Genomic DNA, 18,662 nt, shown 5'->3' with positions numbered 1-18,662 from the left:
TGTCTGTACTGGAAACAGTGGTGTTGAGATTTTTTTCTCTTTTAAGGATAAGGGAGACCTTAACATATTTGTAAACTGAAGTGAAGGATTCCAAGAAGGAAAGGCAGAAAGGAGAACAGAGCAAGTAATTGAAGGAGCAAAGATGGGTTAGAATAGAATCATCTTGAGGAGGGATTGGTGTCAACAGGTGGGATTGCTGCCTCCTTATGGAATCAACAGCCAAGCCAGTAAATACATGTGCTCTGGTTTTTCAGTTTTTTTGAAAATTCTGATATTTATGATTTCTTTATGTTTATTTTCATTATACTTAATGTACCTGATGATTATAAAAATGAGGCCAGTTGAGGTCAGTTTAGTGGTGAAGACTTCAGGCTCTCAGGTTTGTCACCCGTAGGATTAAGTCTCAGCAGCTGGGGACTTCCCTGGTGGCGCAGTGGTTAAGAATCCGCCTGCCGATGCAGGGGACGCGGGTTAAGCCCTGGTGCAGGAAGATCCCACATGCCGCGGAGCAACTAAGCCCGCGAGCCACAGCTACTGAGCCTGCGCTCTAGAGCCCGTGCTCCGCAACAAGAGAAGCCACTGCAATGAGAAGCCCATGCAGCACGACAAAGAGTAGCACCCACTCGCCGCAACTAGAGAAAGCCTGTGCGCAGCAACGAAGACCCAACACAGCCAAAAATAAAAATAAATAAATTTATTTTAAAAAAAAGTCTTAGCAGCTGTATAACCTTGGGAAAGTTATTTAAATTCTTGAAGCCTCATGAGCCTCCTAGAATTCGTAAGAAAATTCAATGCGCTAACACAAGTAATTTGCTTACCCCAGTACCTCCCAAATACTGGGGTCCACAAATAGTTATTAAATGAGATTTAATGCGTAGCAGTACAGAGCTCTGGAAGTGATGCATTATTTGCTCTGTTTCTTTAGGTTTCGTTTAGTGGAGAAATTGGATATGACGCTGGAGGAGTCAGAGCAGAGTTTTTCCATTGTCTCTTTGAAGAAATGACCCGGCCAGAATATGGGATGTTCACATATCCTGAAGAGGCTTCCTACATGTGGTTTCCTGTCAAGGTAAGTCCTCTTTCCTTGGTGTAGGTGTTTCCTGAGAGAAAAGGTATGGGGATTTACCATAGAAAATTAGGTTGTCTAGACTGTTGTATTATGGGAGAGGAATTATTGATGTAATTATGGAGATAACTTTTAATTCTAAAAAAGTGATTATTTTCTCTAAAATGGGGGTCCTCTTGCCCTGGGTTCCCAAGTCCACACAAGAGAATTTAAGCAATATATATGTATTGACCATTTCTAGAATGTATAGGTAAAAATGAACCCTTCCTTTCTTAGGCACTCATTCTTTGTTCTGTTTCCCCAATGAATTTGAAGATACAGCCTATGAAAAGAAATTGCAAAAACTTTGTTTATAAGGATTACTGAGCCTAAGGTGTTTCTATTCCTGTTAATACTTTTATTTTTTATTGAAATATATTTGACATATAGCATTGTATAAATTTAAGGTGTACCACATGTTGATTTGATATATTTATATCATAGTATGATTGCCATTGTAGTGGTAATTAGCACCTTTATCACATCTCATAATTATTTCTTTTCAGTGGTGGATAATTAAGATCTAGTACCACAGCAGGTTTGGTGATTGTAGTACAGTATCGTTATCCATACTCACTGTGCTGTGCTTTTGAACTCTAGGATTCATTTGCTACTCATTGCAGCTTTTCCGCCTGAACAACATCTCTCCTGTCTCCTCACCCCCATACTATTGATGCTTTCAGTAACCAAAACTGTGGCAGGGATTTAAATTGACTTAATAATTGAATATAAACCCTAAGTATTCTTATCTCAAGATTTTTCGTTTTAATTTGTGATTTGATTTTGTGAAAGGGGAGAAATGGTTTACCTAATATAAATATTCCATTGTACTGGTAAAAATTCATAATACGTTAAAGTTTTTTTTTTTCCTCTTTTCAGCCTAAATTTGAGAAGAAGAGTTATTTCTTCTTTGGGGTTCTGTGTGGACTCTGCCTGTTCAGTTGCAATGTTGCCAACATCCCTTTCCCACTGGCTCTGTTTAAGAAACTTTTGGACCAAGTGCCATCGTTAGAAGACTTGAAAGAACTCAGTCCTGTTCTGGGACAGTAAGTTAACGTCGTTCCTTTTTCAGAACCCTGTCTAACATATATTTAGATAAATAATTAAACACACACATTCCAGTAGTATTTTCATGTTCAATAGTAGCATTCTGGGTGTTTTAAACTGATTCTAACTTTGTCAAATTGTTAGATAATAATTTAACTTTCTAAAATTAAGAAAAGTTGGTTTTTCGTATAGTCGGTCCTCACTGTTTTCATTAACCTTTGGTTTATTTGAGTAGAGACAGTCATGACAGCACAGGTTACACCTTGGTGCAAAACCTGCAAGTGATGCTTATTTTATTTCGTTTTATTTATTTATTTACTTATTTATTTTAAAGAGACATGTTTTCCAAAGTTGTTTTTTTGTTTTGTTCTTTTTAAAATTTATTTACTTTTGACTGTGTTGGGTCTTCGTCCCTGTGCGTGGGCTTTCTCTAGTTGCAGCGAGCGGGCGCTACTCTTCGTTGCGGTGTGCGGGCTTCTCACTGTGGTGGCTTCTCTTGTTGCAGAGCACGGGCTCTAGGCACGCAGGCTCAGTAGTTGTGGCACACGGGCTTAGTTGCTCCATGGCGTGTGGGATCTTCCCAGAACAGGGCTTGAACCCGTGTCCCCTGCATTGGCAGGCGGATTCTTAACCACTGTGCCACCAGGGAAGTCCTGATGTTTATTTTAAAAGTTGTTTTATGTCATCCTCTTTAAAATGAAAACTTATTTCTAAGTTAAAAGACAAGCCACCACCTCACAAAACATATTGGTAACATATAATAGAAAGGGTTAATACCCCTGCTGAATAAAGTGTTCCTGCACATCCATAAGAAAAATTGACAGAGTATACAAGAAAGTAACCTACAAAAGAAGCAATAGAAATGGTTCGTAAATTAAGATGATCATGGATAATCATAAATTAAGTGATCATGGAATGCATATTAAAGTGAGAGGCTAATATGGACTGCAAATTGACAGTGGTTGGAAATACTGATGCTGCGTAGTGTCAGCAAGGATTTGGGAGAAGGTTCACTCTGATATCAAGAATTGTGAGTGGAATTAATTGTAAATTGGTAACTCCTTGTCAGAGAGCAGTATGGCAGTACAGTATTCCCCCTTATCTGCAGGAGATGCGTTCCAAGCCCTCCAGTGGATGCCTGAAACCGTAGATAGTACCGAATGCTATATATACCGTGTCTTCTCCTATACGTACATACTTAGGATAAAACTTTATTTATAAATTTGGCACACTATGAGATTAACAATAACTAATGATAAAATAGGACAATTATAATAATATACTGTAATAAAAGTTATGTGAATGTGGTTTCCCTCTCTCAAAATGTCTTACTGAGGAAATCTAATGCCTTTTCCATCCTAACTAAGCACTTACATGCACTGTGGCCATCACTTTTGCAGTTGGAGGTGCAAGAGCAAACCAGCATGAATTTCTTTTTTCTTCTTTACCGTTTCCCAGATAGAAGATTCTTTCATACTGTAGATCCTAGCCACCTCAGCGTCTGATTTTTTCTTTCCTTATTAAGTTGAGAACTTTCACCTTTTCACTTAAAACATACAGTTTATGGCTTCTCTTGGGCCCATCCGAATTGCCAGCATCACTACTCTTGCTCTTTGGGGCCGTCATTAAGTAAAATAAGGGTTGCGTGGATGCAAGCACTGTGGTGCCACAGTGGTCACGAGGCAGCTACTGAATGCCCAACAGGTGGGATACGCTGGACAGAGGGATGATTTACCGCACAAAGAGGGATGGTGAGAGATTGCATCATACTACTCAGTACGGCCTGCAATTTAAAACTGATGAATTATTCTGCAGTTTTCCATTTAATGTTTTCAAATTGCAGTAGACCACAGATAACTGAAACTTTGGAGAGCAAAACCATGGCTAAGAGGGGACTACTGTGCTTAGAATAAAAAAAAACATGTTTGCTGCTTTGACCCAGCAATTCTACCTCTAGACATTTCACATTTAGAAATAGGCAATCGTGCAGATATGTCTCCTAACGCACATTGTATTAGATAGTTTATAATATGTAGACTACCTAAATGCTCTTCAGTGAGGGAATTAATGTTTTTGGTATATTTATGCAATGGAATACTGTGGGGATTTCTAAAAGAATGAGAACAGTAGTATGATTCTGTTATTATTATTATCCCTATTTTACAGATGAGGAAACTGAAAGGGAAGAAAGTTAGGTAACTTGCCCCAGATCCCATAGTGACAGAACTATGGTTGGAACACAGACACTGGCTCGAGAATCCAACTATTAATCGTTATACTTATTATACTAGTAAGATAAGGAAAAAATATTGAAAGCACCAAATTTGGAAAGGAGTAGATAAGTTTGTCATTTTTTGCTGAAAACATTGAAAATGACATAAATAATGCTTATGCCTAAGAAGATTTAATAAACTAAATAACTTAATATACATAAACTGAATAAAGACCACTAAATCCATATTAGCATTTCTCAAACTTTTAGGTCTTAAGACTCTCTTAAAAATTAAGAGAGGACCCCAAAGAGCTTTTACTTATATCGGTGACATTTGTCAGTATTTATAATATTAGAAATTAAAAGTGATAAATGTTTTAAATACAGGAATACATGCTCATTCTGTTAGCTGTCACATAGCCTCTGGAAAACTCTGTTCTGTACTCATGACAGAATGTGAAGGAGGCAAGTAACGTCTTTAGTAGTATTATGAAATTAGTTTTGACCTTGTGGACCCCCCTGTAAAGGCCTCAGGGATTCCCAGAAATTGTTGGTCTTGGTTATGCTTTGAGAATCCCTGATCTCTATATTCAACAAAACTCCTATTTTAATCCCAGCAGGCTTAAAAAAAAAAAGGCTGATTTAAAATGTATATGGATGAACAAGGGGCCAGGAATAGCCAAAAATAATTTGCAAGGTGAATAAGGATGGGGAGCTTGGCCTAGCAGATATCAAGAGTCATTAGAAAGCTGTATTAATTAGGGCAGTATGATATTGGTGCAAGCTTTCCAATGGTACAGGAGAGCATAGAACCTGACCCCTATACACATGGAAGTTTGTTAGAGGTAGTATATTAGATCAGTGGGAACAGAAGTACTGTTCAATTAATGCACCTGGGAAAAAAAGGAGAACAGATACCTTACATCACATAATAGAATCAACTCTGTGTGGATAAGGGACTTGAATACTGAATGCAACGATGATGAAAATATGGACAGTTATCTTTCTCACCACTGGGATTTCTCAAGCAAGACATAAAAATACCAACGTTAAAGGAAAGATTGATAAATTTCAGTGCAATAAGATGAAGGAAGTTCTCTGTTCATCAAGAGATACCTTAGCAAAGAGAAAAGATACTCTTCAAACTGTAGATACATGTATAACATTTTGGGGGTGGTAGAAAAATGGGATAAGGGAGGTACCCCCTGTAGGTAGGTATAAGATCCTGGCAATGTTTTAGTTCTTGTTTGGGGAGTCAGGTTCACAGGTGTTCTTCATAAACATACCCATAAATAAGCAAACGAGCTGTACAGGGACATATAAAGACAGAGTATCTTGAGCCAAGTTTATGATGAATCCAGTTTTGTCAGCTGGGTTCCCATTACTTTCCCTCAACCCCCCCAAAGCACAGTTAAACATGGTCTGTTTTTATCGTGATACCATAATAAAAGATCCAGCATTTTAGAGAATTCCTTGGCGGTCCAGTGGTTAGGACTTGGCACTTGCACCGCCGTGGCCTGGGTTCAGTCCGTGGTCGGGGAACTGAGATCTCACAAGCCATGTGGCACGTGGCATGGCCAAAAAAAAAGAAAGAAAAAAAGGATCCAACATTTTGGCACAATATGGTAATAAAAAATCCAGCAGGGAAAAGGAATCAACTTGGATTCCACCTTCTCCCAGAGGTCTTCCCCGATGACACGCATCCTTTCAGAAGGAGTTAACCAAGCTCTCCCAAGTTGTACCTGTACCATTTACATCGTTCCTAGCTGCACATAGCTGACAGCACTGTAGTAAGATTTTTATCAGCATATCTTACCTGTAAGTCTCAGGATTTAATCAATAATAATGTCTTACTCTCAGCTTTACGTCCCTTATCCCTGCCATACCAGATACTTAATAAATGTTTGTTGAATGAATAAATGAGTGAGGGAGCACATAATATAGTATGCCTTGTATTACTTTAAAAGTATTTATAGGGACTTCTCTGGCAGTCCAGTGGCTAAGACTCCGCGCTTCCAGTGCAGGGCACGCAGGTTCGATCCCTGGTCGGGGAAACTAAGATCCCGCATGCTGCGTGGCCTGGCTAAAAAATAAAAAATTAAGAAAAATAAAAGTATTTATAAAGGTGGAAATATAAAGACAGGCTGCTCTCCATTCTGATGTAACCTCTGTTCTCACAGATGCCTTGACACAGTTAAGGTGGTCAAATTTCAGGTCTGTCTTAAGCTTGAAGATATTGGGACAGGAGGTATAGAGAAGGCCCTTTGACCCACCCACTCCTAAAAATTTCAAGTGATACCTGATAATTAAAAGGAAATCTATTATTCTGTAAGTAATGTTTATTAAAAGCTTAAAGAAAGGTAACACCAGTGTGAATGAGTTTCAGAATCAATAAGCATGTTAGTGATCCTTTTCTGAATTAGGAACCTGCTGTCACTGGGTGAGCCGGATAGGGTGGAGGGAAGAGAGCTGGGAATTGTGTGAGGAGCCTGCAGAATTGCAAATAAACCTCCAAATGTCACACTTTCGGCTGAGGTCAGGCCCGAGTTAGACTCTCAGTACACAGAAGCAGGTTCTGTGAACTGAACCTGACCTCCCACCTTGGGAATAAGCGTGCCCTTGACATTTGTTTTAGATGATGTTTCTAGCCATCAAGATTATTGACATGTAAAGAATAAAACCATTTGTTCTTCAGGAGTTTGCAGACCCTTCTGGATGATGAAGGCGATGACCTTGGAGAAGTATTCCACATCCATTTTAATGTGAGTAACAGTAAAAATCAAATTACAGCTCCTGTTTCATCTGATTAACCTTTTTTATACTTACCTTTAATAAAAAACCACACTGAATTAAGCTAGTACAGAAGGTGTTCTTCCTCATTTTTCACGAGCTGGGTGTATCAGTTAGATTTTACCAAGGAACAGACAACGCCTAAGCTTAGTGGGTTAAAGCAGCAGACACGATTCTGTGGGTGTCTGGACTGGGCTGACTTGGCGGGCCGCCTGGCCCACAGTGGCCTTGCTTACACACCTGGTGGCCAGCAGGCCGGATGGCTGAGGGGGTGTCAGCTGGAACAGCTGTCTCTGTTCTAGTGGCCTTTTATCCTCCAGTAGGCTAGCTGAGGCTTCTTCACGAGTGGTCGCAGGGTCATGGCGAGTAGGAGATGGCAAGCCCCGGCACACCAGCTGCCCTTCAAGCTTCTGCTCCTGTCAGGTCCCGTGGGCTAAAGTACTTCACGTGGCCACGCTCGGTCTCGGGAGCCGAAGAAATAGACTCGCCCTCTTGATGGGAGGTGTTGCAGAATCACGTTGCGTAGATAGCAGGATGGGAGGAATCTATGGCCATGTTTTGCAAATCTACCATACTAGGTCTGTAGTGTGTAAAGTGAATGCTGAGCTATGGCAACTGTCCGATTAATTTATTCAATATGATCAGTTAAAATAGATCATTCAAGTTCTTTTAGAAACTTAGTTTTCGTTCTGCATGGTAAAGGTGGTAATTTTTCACCACCCTGCTGGTTTGAGGAAAAGAGGTATGCTCCAGAGTGTTTTTGTTGATAGTATATTGTTCGGGATTGTCTCGGAGATACTGAGTTCATTTGTGGTTACAGGTGCATTGGGACAAAAATGACGTAGACTTAATTCCTAACGGAAGTCACGTAACTGTCGACCACGCTAACAAGTAGGTACAAAGAAGTGAAGTATTTGTTTTGTTTATACACTGCATTTATTTCACTGGGCTCTAAAAATTCCTTGTAATTATTATTTTCCTTTCTCAATCATTTTCCGAAAAGGCGGAGAGTCAGTTCATGTTGTATGTATGTGTGTGTCTCCTAGGGTTTGTATGCTGGCTGGGAAGGAAATGGCTTTCTTGGAGAGGCCTTCCCTCATCTTCCTGTCTAGGATTATACCACTGAGCTCTCTCTCTTTACCCCCTTACCTTTTCACGTCACACGTTACCTACCTTTAGGATTTTTGCTTGTTTCCTTATCAGTGTTTCCGTAGCTCTGAGGAGCTGCGTGATGGCAGGGTCTTGGTCTGTCTTGCTCACCGTTGTTTATCCAGTGCCTGGAGTTGTCCACAGTGGTGTCTGGTCCACAGCAGGAGCTTAGTTTTGTTAATATTATTAGATGTTACTGTGGTATCTTGACTTCCCAATACTTTATGGGATGCCATTTAGAGCCATAGAGTTTGCGATTATAGAACGCTCCCCTGATAGTTGGTCAGAGTGGCAAAGAAATATCGAGTGAGCATTCTTTATTTTAAAAAACTTGGTATTATAACACACAGACAAGTTCAAAATTAGAAGCATTCAGATCAAGAAATGGAACATTTCTAGCTCTGTGGTGTATTTTATGACGATACCCCAATTTGTCCATAGTATTATTGGATGCCTGGCCCCTTTCCCTGAAAGAATTGGCAAATGTGCCCAAAGGCAGAAACTGCAAGCTAAGTGCTGGGCTCACCTCGGGGAGCTTCCCTTGTCTCTTAGTCCAGAGGCCCTCTTGAGTCTTGACTTAGATTTGGAAACCTGGAGCTAGCTGTGCTTTTGTATATTACCTGGGTTTTTCTAGTTCTTATCGCTGGGAACATTTGCTACAAGCTACTCCATCATAGCTAGATGTATAAATCCCCTCTTTGTTTGTGTTTAAGCACAAATAATTACTCACTCTGACAAATTCAGACAATACAAAAGAGTCTAAAATGGGAAGTTTCCCCTGTCTCCCTAGCCCATTCTCCAGAGATAACAGGGACGGTTTTATTCTTCCAAAATTTTTCTCTTCTTATCTGTCAGTTCTCTTAACTGTGTGACTTTGAGCAATCTCGTACCTTCACTGTGTCTCAGTTTCTTTTCCTCTTTACCAAAATGCCATAAGAACCTGCCTTGCAGAGTTTTAAGAAGATTAAATTAGACAATACATGAAAAAAACAGCTCTAACAGTTCATGGCACATGGTAAGCACCCAGTTATTAGATGTTCTAGCTCTTACTTTTTTTTTTTCTGCTTTAGAATATTTTATTGGTATCCTTTCGATAAGACCAAGTAAAGGTCGCCTAATTCATTTTGGCCCCCAAATTTCTAGGCAGCCCCCTCCCCCCATCCCCCAGAGGTTGACAGCTGCTCACATGGGTTCATGCAGGAAAGATGTGAAGTTCCGAGGATCTGTCCAACACCAGATGGAGGACATCCTTTGTGTCAGCAGAATTCAGAGTCCCCAGGTCGAAGGCACGCTGCTCTCCACTTCTTGTCCCAGCCTGTTGTTGCAGTGGCAGGAACCATTACCTGGGCACACCAGCCATCCCAACAGCACTTCTCCAAGAGGAGAATTCCAGACCTTAGGCCTTCAGTCACCAGGCTAGCCCTGAATCTCTGTGAAGGGGCACTGCCCCAGCTAGACTTGCAAAGCTCTCGTGCTTTATTCAAGACTGACACGCCGGTGGATGTCTCAAGCTCCCTCGTGGCGCTGCAGACCCTCCTTCGAGAATCGGGGGGCTGCACGCCGGCAACTGTGCAAAGATGGCGCAGGTGGCCGCCTTCCCCTTGTTTGGGGAAGGTTTTGCAGCAGCTGCCAGGAGGACCCCAAGGCCACTGTCTCTTCCTTTATTTCTATCATCCTTTTCACCCCCTCCCCCAGTTTTGTTCAGGATAGTGCAGTAACCTGAAATCATCTCTTGTTTCATTAAAGGAGGGACTATGTTTCTAAGTATGTCAGTTACATCTTCAACATCTCTGTAAAGGCGGTTTATGAAGAGTTTCAAAGAGGATTTTACAAAGTGTGCGACAAGGAGATTATTGAATTTTTCCATCCGGAAGAACTCAAGGATGTGATTATTGGAAATACAGATTACGACTGGGAAACGTTTGAAAAGGTACATCATAAAGGCCAAGTGGTTTGAATTACAATTTTGTTTGTTTGTTTCCTGAATTTTTTTTTCTTGCATTTTCTCTAGAATGCACGTTACGAACAAGGATATGACAGTTCACATCCCACCATAGTGATGTTTTGGAAGGCTTTACACAAATTGACTTCGGAGGAAAAGAAAAAATTCCTTGGTGAGTATTGCATCAGGAGGAGGTCTATAATCTCGTGTCTTCTCTGTGAGGTAAGGAAATCTTGTGTGTCATGGGTACCATTTGCAACAAATCATGCTGTCAGAGCCACTCCTAGCCCAGTGGAAGGTCCTTTATGCCAGGTTGTCCCAACATCAAAAAACAAATGTTAATATAGGTCTTTCTCCTGTCATTTTCAATTCTGCCTTGCTTCTAAATTTTTCTTCTTTTCTTTGAGCTAAATATGGAGGCTTCTCCTGTAGTTGAGTCACCGTTCAGTTACCCAGGCCCTGTGGGATGAGCCAGGCTGTGTACCGTCATTTGTGTCCACTCCTTTACCTCAGCTTCAGACTTTGAGCTCAGTTTTATGCCTACTCGGTGCTTTTCCTGAGACCTGTCTAAAGACTTCCTCTCTCATTTTCTTACTCAACTTCCTTAGCTTATTTTTGAGAAATGTTTATCTGCTCATTCTTTTTTCTGTGGATAACATGGGTGTTGGAAAGTATTCAGACTTCTCCAGAAGCCCAACCTAACTCTCCAGTCTTAACGCTTACAGGAAATCTTTGTTCCAGCCAAACAGTCCCCTTGTCTGTACATTCCAGAGCCTACTCTGCACCTCCCACCTCCAGCTTTCTCCTTCCGTTCCTTGAACCTTCACCTGCCTCCTTGTGGCCTCTCTAAACCTTTCCCTCCTTTAAAGGTTCAACTTCATTCCGAACTCTCGGAAGCCTTCCCGGTCATCCCAGCCTGATTCTCTCTCCCTGCTCTGAACCACAGCATTTACACTCAGCAGGTACTTAACTCCATGCCACCTTGTTTGCTGTCTTACACCCTTTTATTTTTCTCTTGCCGTTTGTCTTTTCCTGCTCAAGAATCTGATATTCCCAGCCAGACTGTAAGCTCCTTGAGGGCGGTGACTGTGTCAGACTTTGTGCTAACAGTGGTCCCCAATGCAGTCCAATGTAGGACTCTGCCCAGGGGCCCTCAATTAGTGTCTCTGAACAAACACATTTTTCTCTCTGTAAATTTTGGTCTCTGTGAAGCAGATGACTCATTTTGATTCTTCTTTTGTAGCGTTTCTTACAGGAACGGACAGAATTCAATTAATAGGCTTAAAGAACATGAAAATAACATTTCGCTGTCCTGAAGATTTGAATGAGAAAGATCCCATAAGGGCACAGACGTGTTTCAGTGTCCTCTACCTCCCTAAATACTCTACAATGGAGAGAGTAGAAGAAGCGCTGCAAGTAGCCATCAACAGCAACAGAGGGTTCGGCTGACTGTGCCTCTCACGCTTTCCCCCTTTCGGGAAATATTTTCAAAAATAAAGTTAACTCAGAAGTGAACATAAAAGTCTTGCCGACTGTTCAATGTGTTTACCTGCTTTTTTAGAATGGCTGTTTTTGCATGTAAGATGTATTAGTAGTGATACAGATTAGGCTGTTAAAACAAGGTGACCCTGAAACCCAGTGCATCAAGTGAGACGGAAGGGATTTTCTTACCTCATAAACGTCTGGGTGGTGCGTCCAGGGGCTGACGTGGTGGCTCTCCCTCTCACACTGCTCTCGTAAAAGTCACAAATGACTTCTTATTGCAAATTTCAATGAAAACTTGCCCATTTCTATCTTAAAGGTATTTATTGCATTTGAAACTGTTGACTGCTTTCTCCTCAAAACTCTCATGAACTGCTAGGCTTTCTTTTTTCTTTGCTGCTTCCTCATTTCCTTTGCATGTTTCTCTTACACTCCCTCGACCTAAAGCCTGAAGTGCTAGCGTGGGCGTCTTTTCCCAGTCTGCACGTACTCGTCGTCGCCATGGAGTCAGTTATGACTTCCATGCTGATGGTACCCAGATCTCTCTCTCTCTTTGCCTGACAGGAACTGATAAGAGTCCAGCACTGCAGCCATCGTTCTGCGTGGCCTGTGTCTACCTGCATGCCTCTCAGCTCCTTCATCGCAGCGTGTTCAAGAAGAAGATGGCCATCTTCCTGTACTCAGCTTGGAATGGTACCACCGATCCCTCCTACCGCCATCTTCCTTTCCACCCTCTCCTTCCCTCCCTATGTTAAAAGTATCAGTCAGGTTTTGACAATTCTAATTCTCATCTCCCTCTAAGCCCACTGCCAGTGCTTTAGTTCAGGCTCTCACCATCTCTCCCATCGCTGTGGTTGTCTCTCAACTGGTCTCCTTGTATCTAGACCAACACTGTCCAGTAGAACTTTCCGTGAGGCTAGAAATCTAGATCTGCGCCGTTGAATAAGATGGACCCCTGCTGTAGTTAAGGTTTAGCTGTTGAAGAATTTTGAAGAGAGAAAACTTTTGTTGGTAGTAGTGGCAGAAAAAGTGTAGAACTGTGCTGTCCAGTGTATGGCTATTTAGCTAAAATGAGATTGAAAATTCAAGTGCTGAGTATCTACATGTGACTGGTGGCTAATGTATTGGTGCAGATTTGAGCACGTGTCACCCCGGGGGTCCATGACACACGAAACCTCTGCAAGTTTGCATGTGCTTTTTTTTTCCTTTTTCTGGGAAGAAGAGCCGTATCAGCTGCATATATCAAAACAATTTTCAAATCAAGCAATAACGTCCGTTCTCATTAACACTGTTATTCTAGTTCCCAGATCCATCCCGACGTGCCTCCTGGTCTCCCCCACAGCCCTGCATACACAGTGTACCCCATTCTTGTCGTTTGTAACCAGCTCAGTTTCCTGAACAGGCTGCAGACTCCTTCCTGTGTTTTCACACATGGTTTTTCTTCTGCCTGGAACCCTCTGCTCACCCCACCTGCACCCCTCCTGCTTCCTCCTGTCTTCAGTTCCACCTCCTCCTCTGTCTGGGTTATTCCCAGTCGTTTCTCAGGATTCGCTGCAGCTGTCAGGCCTGTCTAGTAGATGCCATGAGAGTGAATTAATAAGTTTGTGGAATATGGCTACCTAGCTCAGAATTCCCCAACTACAGTCTTCTTTCAGTTTCCTTCCCAGAGCTTAGCTGCCCGTGGTCCCAGGAGTTAGCTGGAAGTGCCACCTAGTGGCTGGTGCAGAAGATAGCAGTCACTTCCAAATGGAGCGTTCCAGTAAGTGGCACAAAACGCCCGTCCCCTTTCCACACACAGTGAGACTCTACTATGGCTCTTGGCTGTACCATGTAATTTCTTATTTCCTGCCTCACGTAAAACTCCCACCAGGTCTGTGACAACTTCCATGTCACAGATACAGAGTCTGAAGTTCAGAGAGCCTTCCTTAAAAGCCCACTCTGCAGGAATGGAAGAAAGTGAAGAGGGAAAGTAGGTCGTGACCAGTCCTTTCTTGCTCCCTCAGGGTGGAAAACCCCCACTTAGAAGGCTGGTGGGAAGGAGTTTATTCACAAGGTGGCTAAAGATGGTCCCCGACAGTGATGCGGTGAGGACAGTAGGCAAGGTAGTCTTGCTGAGAGGCTCTGGGGAGGCAGGAGGTCCCTGCCACTGTGGAGTCGGCTAATTATTGGGGAGGAAGAGTGGGGAGAAGTCCCAGTTAGTGAAAGAATCAGGCCATATTTCTCACGGTGGGTTTACACTGCGACAGCTGTAGGTGGTGAGGTCAGTGTCATGATGTGCGTGGCATTCTGTAACGGGAAGCTGGTGCAGGAATCCCCATAACGGACAGAAAGCAAGGATGATGTGCTTGTGAGGAACTTAGGAAAGGAACGTGAGAAAACTGTTGGAGACTTCCCAAGAAAGTGTGTCATATCTCAGGGGGCCACTAGAAGCAGCATCATGTGGTAGACAAAATTCAGCAGACCTATATTCCATTCTTGTCCGTGTCTCTAACATTTGACCCAGCAAGTGACTGGGAACCACTGAACCTTATGCCGAACATACAGATACTGTTTTTCTGGGGTTTTTTGGGTAACAGCTTTATTGATGTACAAGTCTCATAACATATCGTTCAGCCATGTGCATTGTACAACTCAGTGGACTTAGTATAGTCACAGAATCGTGCAATCATTGCCACAGTCGATTTCAGAACACAGTGCTTGTTTTATCAGCAAAATTCTTTCATTTACACTGACCATAGTGAGATTTAGGGCAAATTAAAAAGAAAAACAATGCCATTTCAGGAAATGATGCATACCTCTGTTGTCTTCCTTGTTATTTGTATATTGCCATAGAGGAGGTTTTTTTTTGTTTTTTTGGCCGCATTGGGTCTTTATTGCTGCGCACTGGCCTTCTCTAGTTGCAGCGAGCGGGGGCTACTCTTCGTTGTGGTGCGTAGGCGTCTCATTGCGGTGGCTTCTCTTGTGGAGCACGGGCTCTAGGCATGCAGGCTTCAGTAGTTGCAGCACGTGGGCTCAGTAGTTGTGGCACGCAGGCCCTAGAGTGGGTGGGCTTCAGTAGTTGTGGTGCACGGGTTTAGTTGCCCCGCGGCATGTGGGATCTTCCCGAACCAGGGCTCGAACCCGTGTCCCCTGCGTTGGCCGGCGGATTCTTAACCACTGTGCCACCAGGGAAGTCCTTGCCATAGTTTTTAAAACATGACTTGTACTACAGTATATACATTGAATTAATGCAACAGGAAACACATCCAACCTCTTGTTTTAATTGTCTTTTGAAGGGGAAGAATCACTATCTAAAGGTTCTGTTAAACTACTTTAAGGTTCTATTAAGAATCAGTTAAGGTTATATTCAGTTCTTAGGTTTCTTAAGGGTAACTACTGAAATATTTATGTTACACTTCTGAAAGAGTTATTGTACTAATCAATCTTGTTGAAAGTTCTGGAAAATCAGGAACTCTTAATGTATAAAATGCTCATGCCCTCAGTAGTGCTATTTAAATAGGTCTCCTGTGGCAGGAAAATAAACTGAAATGTGCCTCAAAACGTAGCCCTCAACTCAATAGGACATAATCAGCTATTTGCACATCTTTCAACCCCACCTCTACCTCCAGGGGCACATACTTTCCTGGGAAATTATTCTATTTTGGCTATTATGTGTCTCTCTAAAATTCTAAGTTTAAAATTTAGAATATTTTACATTTTCTCTTCCTTAGACTCACACTCTAGTGACCAAAGGGGATAAAAACCCCACAAAACTACAAATTGTTTTATGGGAAATGTCAATATATTATTATTAATGTAAGCATGTGATGCCAAAGAAATGAAGGTAATTTTACAAACTCCGAATTTTGGCAAATACATGGTTTCCATTTTATGACAGTTTTATACCACATTAGTTCAAATGCATTTCTCTACAGCTGCCCCAACAGAGCGCCTCTGGAATTATTTCAGTCATCCTTAACATGTGACTTTACCAGACTCTGAATGTAAAATAAACGTATAAGATTTCAAATTAGTAACTTTTAATTATGAATGGGATAAGAAATAAAGTCATCAGATGATGGCTGGGGCTATTAATTTCCAATGAGACACTTTGCTGAAATGTTTCTCCTGATACCCCAGGTATAAATAAGAACCTTCAAAAAACAAGGGCAGAACCAAAGTACAATCAAGAAGCCTCTGCAGCTTAGGCCTCCCCTAGTCCTAAACCTCTGACAGAAGCCAGGCAAAGCATCTTTCGTGCAAATTCAGTGGGTGTCCAGTATTTCCATGTAGTTGGGCTTTCAGAGGCAGACACTCAAGCATATCACGAGGATACACCATCTTGGCTCTGGCTGTATTAATTATGCCTGAAGAGTTTAATACCCATCCAAGTCCAAAGGTGGAAGAACACATAAACGGGTATGGTGATCGGCAAGAGCAGACTGTAGAAGCACAGGCTGGCTGTGCTAGTGCAGCCCTGTGGGAAGTTGTCTTCCACGGAGGCCGAGTATAACAGCCCTGCTAACGAGACCAATGGAATAAGGACAGTCAACGTAGGAAGAGACAGAAACATTCTTCTCCTCCACTTATTACCCGCCACTCTGACTTCTTAAAAGGTGGGTGGTATTTAGAAAAGTTAGTTGTGTGTGTTGTCGTTTTTAAGTATGATCTACTGCTGCTCCATTTCTTCTTGCTTCTTACTTTGACGTGTCATCCTAGCTGCCTGTGGTATCATATTAGGAATCCCATCAATAATTGGATAGGCTATTCCTAACTCTTCGTTAATCAATTCATTTGTCGATGCTTCATATCTGAGGGGGAGAAAGAAAAACAAAATGAATCGTGGAGAACAGAATGCTTGGAAGAGCTTGATGTTCAATAAACAGTAACGTTTATCCAGTTCTTAACATAAGAGTTAATCCCAGAAAAGCAGAATTAGACTGCTTTTCATTCTAAAAGCAGTAATAGATCATCGAACCATTTCTCTTAGAAAATGAATCTCTTAATTGTTCCCATTTTAGTCAGTTTCTCTCATTTTCACTTTAGTCCCAAGCCATGCCTCAGTTTTTAAAAATACCAGTCAGAAAAGATTTGCCCTTTCCATCCAAATCTTCCTTCATTACTTTTTTCAACCCCCAAACAATCCCCCTTCATTTACTACTGGAACAGACCCTACAGGAAATTTCAACTTCTTCATTTTAATAGTACATGCTTAATAGAGCAGCCTTATGGATCCATTAAAATGAAACCACTGAAAACTCGAAACACACAGAAGTGTGAGAGAGATGAGAGTGCAGAAATGAGGAAATTCCGGAACGCAGCGTTATCTGCGAGTGAGCTGTTTACGCAATTAGCTAAGAGGGAGATCAAATGGTAATTTCAAGGTTTAAGGAAACTGAATGAGTCATATGTTCGTTATGAGAAAAACCCTGAAAGAGAAATTTAAAAAGATGAAGATAAAGATTACTAGCAATCTGCCACCCCAAGACTACCGCTGATGCCATTTCGGTGTTTCCTGGTGTCAGGGTTCCGAGTCAGCAGCCTGGCACGGTAGCGTGTTCACCCTAACGACTACGTTAAAGGTTAAGAAGGCCTTTACAAAAGCCATCTAGTCAAGAACTGAAAGCCAAAAAAAGGCGGCACCCCTCGCTTACATGCTTAAGGCCGTACACGGCGTTTTCACAAGACTCTGGAGGCCACTGCATTTTTCATCGCCTTGGCTTAAAAATCGGAACGCCGTGGACTAGTCTTGAGTCCTACGAACTCATAAACCCGGCTCTCCGTGAGAAACCCTTCGCGTCCTTTTAAGAAAATGCGCCATTGCTCAAGCCCCGCCCGCGGGCCTTCCGAACGATTCGACCCGCCCTGGGGTGCCTGGAAATCTGCATTTTAAAAAGGGGGCCCTGGCGATTCTAAGGCGCGGCCAGGGCAGAACCGACACGCGCTCTGGCCCGCGCCGGCGAGTCGGCGGTTCGGTTTGGGAGGCCTGGGGCTCGGCGCGCCGCCGGCCTCCCGCCTCCCCTCCCCACGCCGCGGGAGAGCCCGGGGCCAAGGAATGGCAGCCAAGAGCATGCCCGGAGTGACCTGCCAGGGCTGCTCGGCGGCGGTCCACCCGCCCCCCTCCCCGCGACGGGAGGCCGCGACGGAAAACCCGCCGCGGGCGAACCTCACCGGAGCGGCTTCTTGGAGAGCGGGCACACCAGGAACTCCAGCAGCGCTGGGTCGAAGGCGCGGGGCGGTTTCCGCGTCCGCTCGCTCTGGTCTGGGGACGGCCGCGACACCGACGCGTGCACACACCTCTGGGCGACCGCGGGCGGCTGTGCGCGTGTCCCCCGCAGCGCTGAGGCGAGCCGGCCGCAAACTGCGCGCGGCATGGCCTGGCAGCCCGCGACCGGGCCACTGCGCGCCCGTGACCACCCGCGCCGCTGCAGGCGCTGCCCGGGAGTCCAGCCCCAGCGGCCAGGCCCCGCCTCCCCGGTGCTCCGGAAACGCTGCCCCCGACAGGTGGAGGCCAGCGCTTTGGTTCCGAGGACCCTCCGGACCCGACTGCTTTTGCTGCGACACCGCTCGGTAGTTGAGAGCGCGGCGTGCACCTTCTCCTGCGCGTTTGCGTTGCAAACAAAACCGGTGCTTAAGGCGGGGAGGGGGGCAGGGTGTCTTGAGTTTTCACCAGAGCCTATCGCAGGGTTGCCAGGAAGCCAGTGGCCTACTTCAGAGTCACAGTGTTACACTTGGACCTACGTGGTTATCACCAAAATGAGGTTTCAAACACACTGTCCTGTTGGGTATGTTAAAAACATTACTTTGTTTTATGTAAATCTTTACTATACCACAGTTCCTGTAGCATCGTTTGGACTTTTTCTTTTTTTTTCTTCTCCTTTCATTTAAAAACATTAAGGACCTGAAAAGAATGACTTAGTTCTCTTTACCTCTAAGATGTGCAGATTCTTACCCTG

General features: G+C 43.3%; 3 protein-coding genes across 5 annotated transcripts in view; 1 reads left to right on the top strand and 2 right to left on the bottom strand.

The window, feature by feature from the left end:
• Positions 1 to 11,785, top strand: part of LOC137224047 (E3 ISG15--protein ligase HERC5-like) — a 41,231-nt gene extending 29,446 nt beyond the window's left edge. For all 3 annotated transcript variants that reach the window (XM_067736982.1, XM_067736984.1, XM_067736983.1), the window contains 7 exons: positions 926 to 1,069; positions 1,985 to 2,151; positions 7,060 to 7,126; positions 7,975 to 8,045; positions 10,050 to 10,233; positions 10,315 to 10,417; positions 11,489 to 11,785. In XM_067736982.1, the coding sequence (XP_067593083.1) occupies positions 926 to 1,069; positions 1,985 to 2,151; positions 7,060 to 7,126; positions 7,975 to 8,045; positions 10,050 to 10,233; positions 10,315 to 10,417; positions 11,489 to 11,694 (942 nt within the window). In that variant the 3' untranslated portion in view covers positions 11,695 to 11,785. The remainder of the gene's footprint in view (positions 1 to 925; positions 1,070 to 1,984; positions 2,152 to 7,059; positions 7,127 to 7,974; positions 8,046 to 10,049; positions 10,234 to 10,314; positions 10,418 to 11,488) is intronic.
• Positions 11,786 to 15,724: 3,939 nt separating this feature from the next.
• PIGY (phosphatidylinositol glycan anchor biosynthesis class Y) lies at positions 15,725 to 16,279 on the bottom strand. The gene has a single exon (XM_067736988.1). The coding sequence runs from the start codon at positions 16,277 to 16,279 to the stop codon at positions 16,064 to 16,066; it is 216 nt and encodes a 71-aa protein (XP_067593089.1). The 3' UTR covers positions 15,725 to 16,063.
• Positions 16,280 to 16,375: 96 nt separating this feature from the next.
• On the bottom strand, positions 16,376 to 18,171 carry PYURF (PIGY upstream open reading frame). Its single transcript, XM_067736987.1, has 2 exons — positions 17,878 to 18,171; positions 16,376 to 16,517 (listed from the first exon to the last, which is right to left on the bottom strand). Exons 1-2 carry the CDS (start codon positions 18,078 to 18,080, stop codon positions 16,376 to 16,378), a joined length of 345 nt encoding a protein of 114 aa, XP_067593088.1. The 5' UTR covers positions 18,081 to 18,171.
• Between the last annotated feature and the right edge of the window lie 491 nt (positions 18,172 to 18,662).

Source organism: Pseudorca crassidens, chromosome 4 (assembly GCF_039906515.1).
Source record: "Pseudorca crassidens isolate mPseCra1 chromosome 4, mPseCra1.hap1, whole genome shotgun sequence".
Taxonomy (NCBI): Eukaryota; Metazoa; Chordata; class Mammalia; order Artiodactyla; family Delphinidae; genus Pseudorca; species Pseudorca crassidens.
Note: the sequence above shows the minus strand (reverse complement) of the source record. Positions and strands in the feature narration are given on the sequence as shown.

Excerpts from the sequence above, each read along its gene's own strand:
- PIGY (XM_067736988.1), bottom strand. The coding sequence starts at position 16,279 with ATGTTTCTGTCTCTTCCTACGTTGACTGTCCTTATTCCATTGGTCTCG.
- PYURF (XM_067736987.1), bottom strand. The coding sequence starts at position 18,080 with ATGCCGCGCGCAGTTTGCGGCCGGCTCGCCTCAGCGCTGCGGGGGACA. Across the intron at positions 16,518-17,877 it reads CTCTCCAAGAAGCCGCTCCG|ATATGAAGCATCGACAAATG; the intron begins GTGAGGTTCGCC and ends TCTCCCCCTCAG.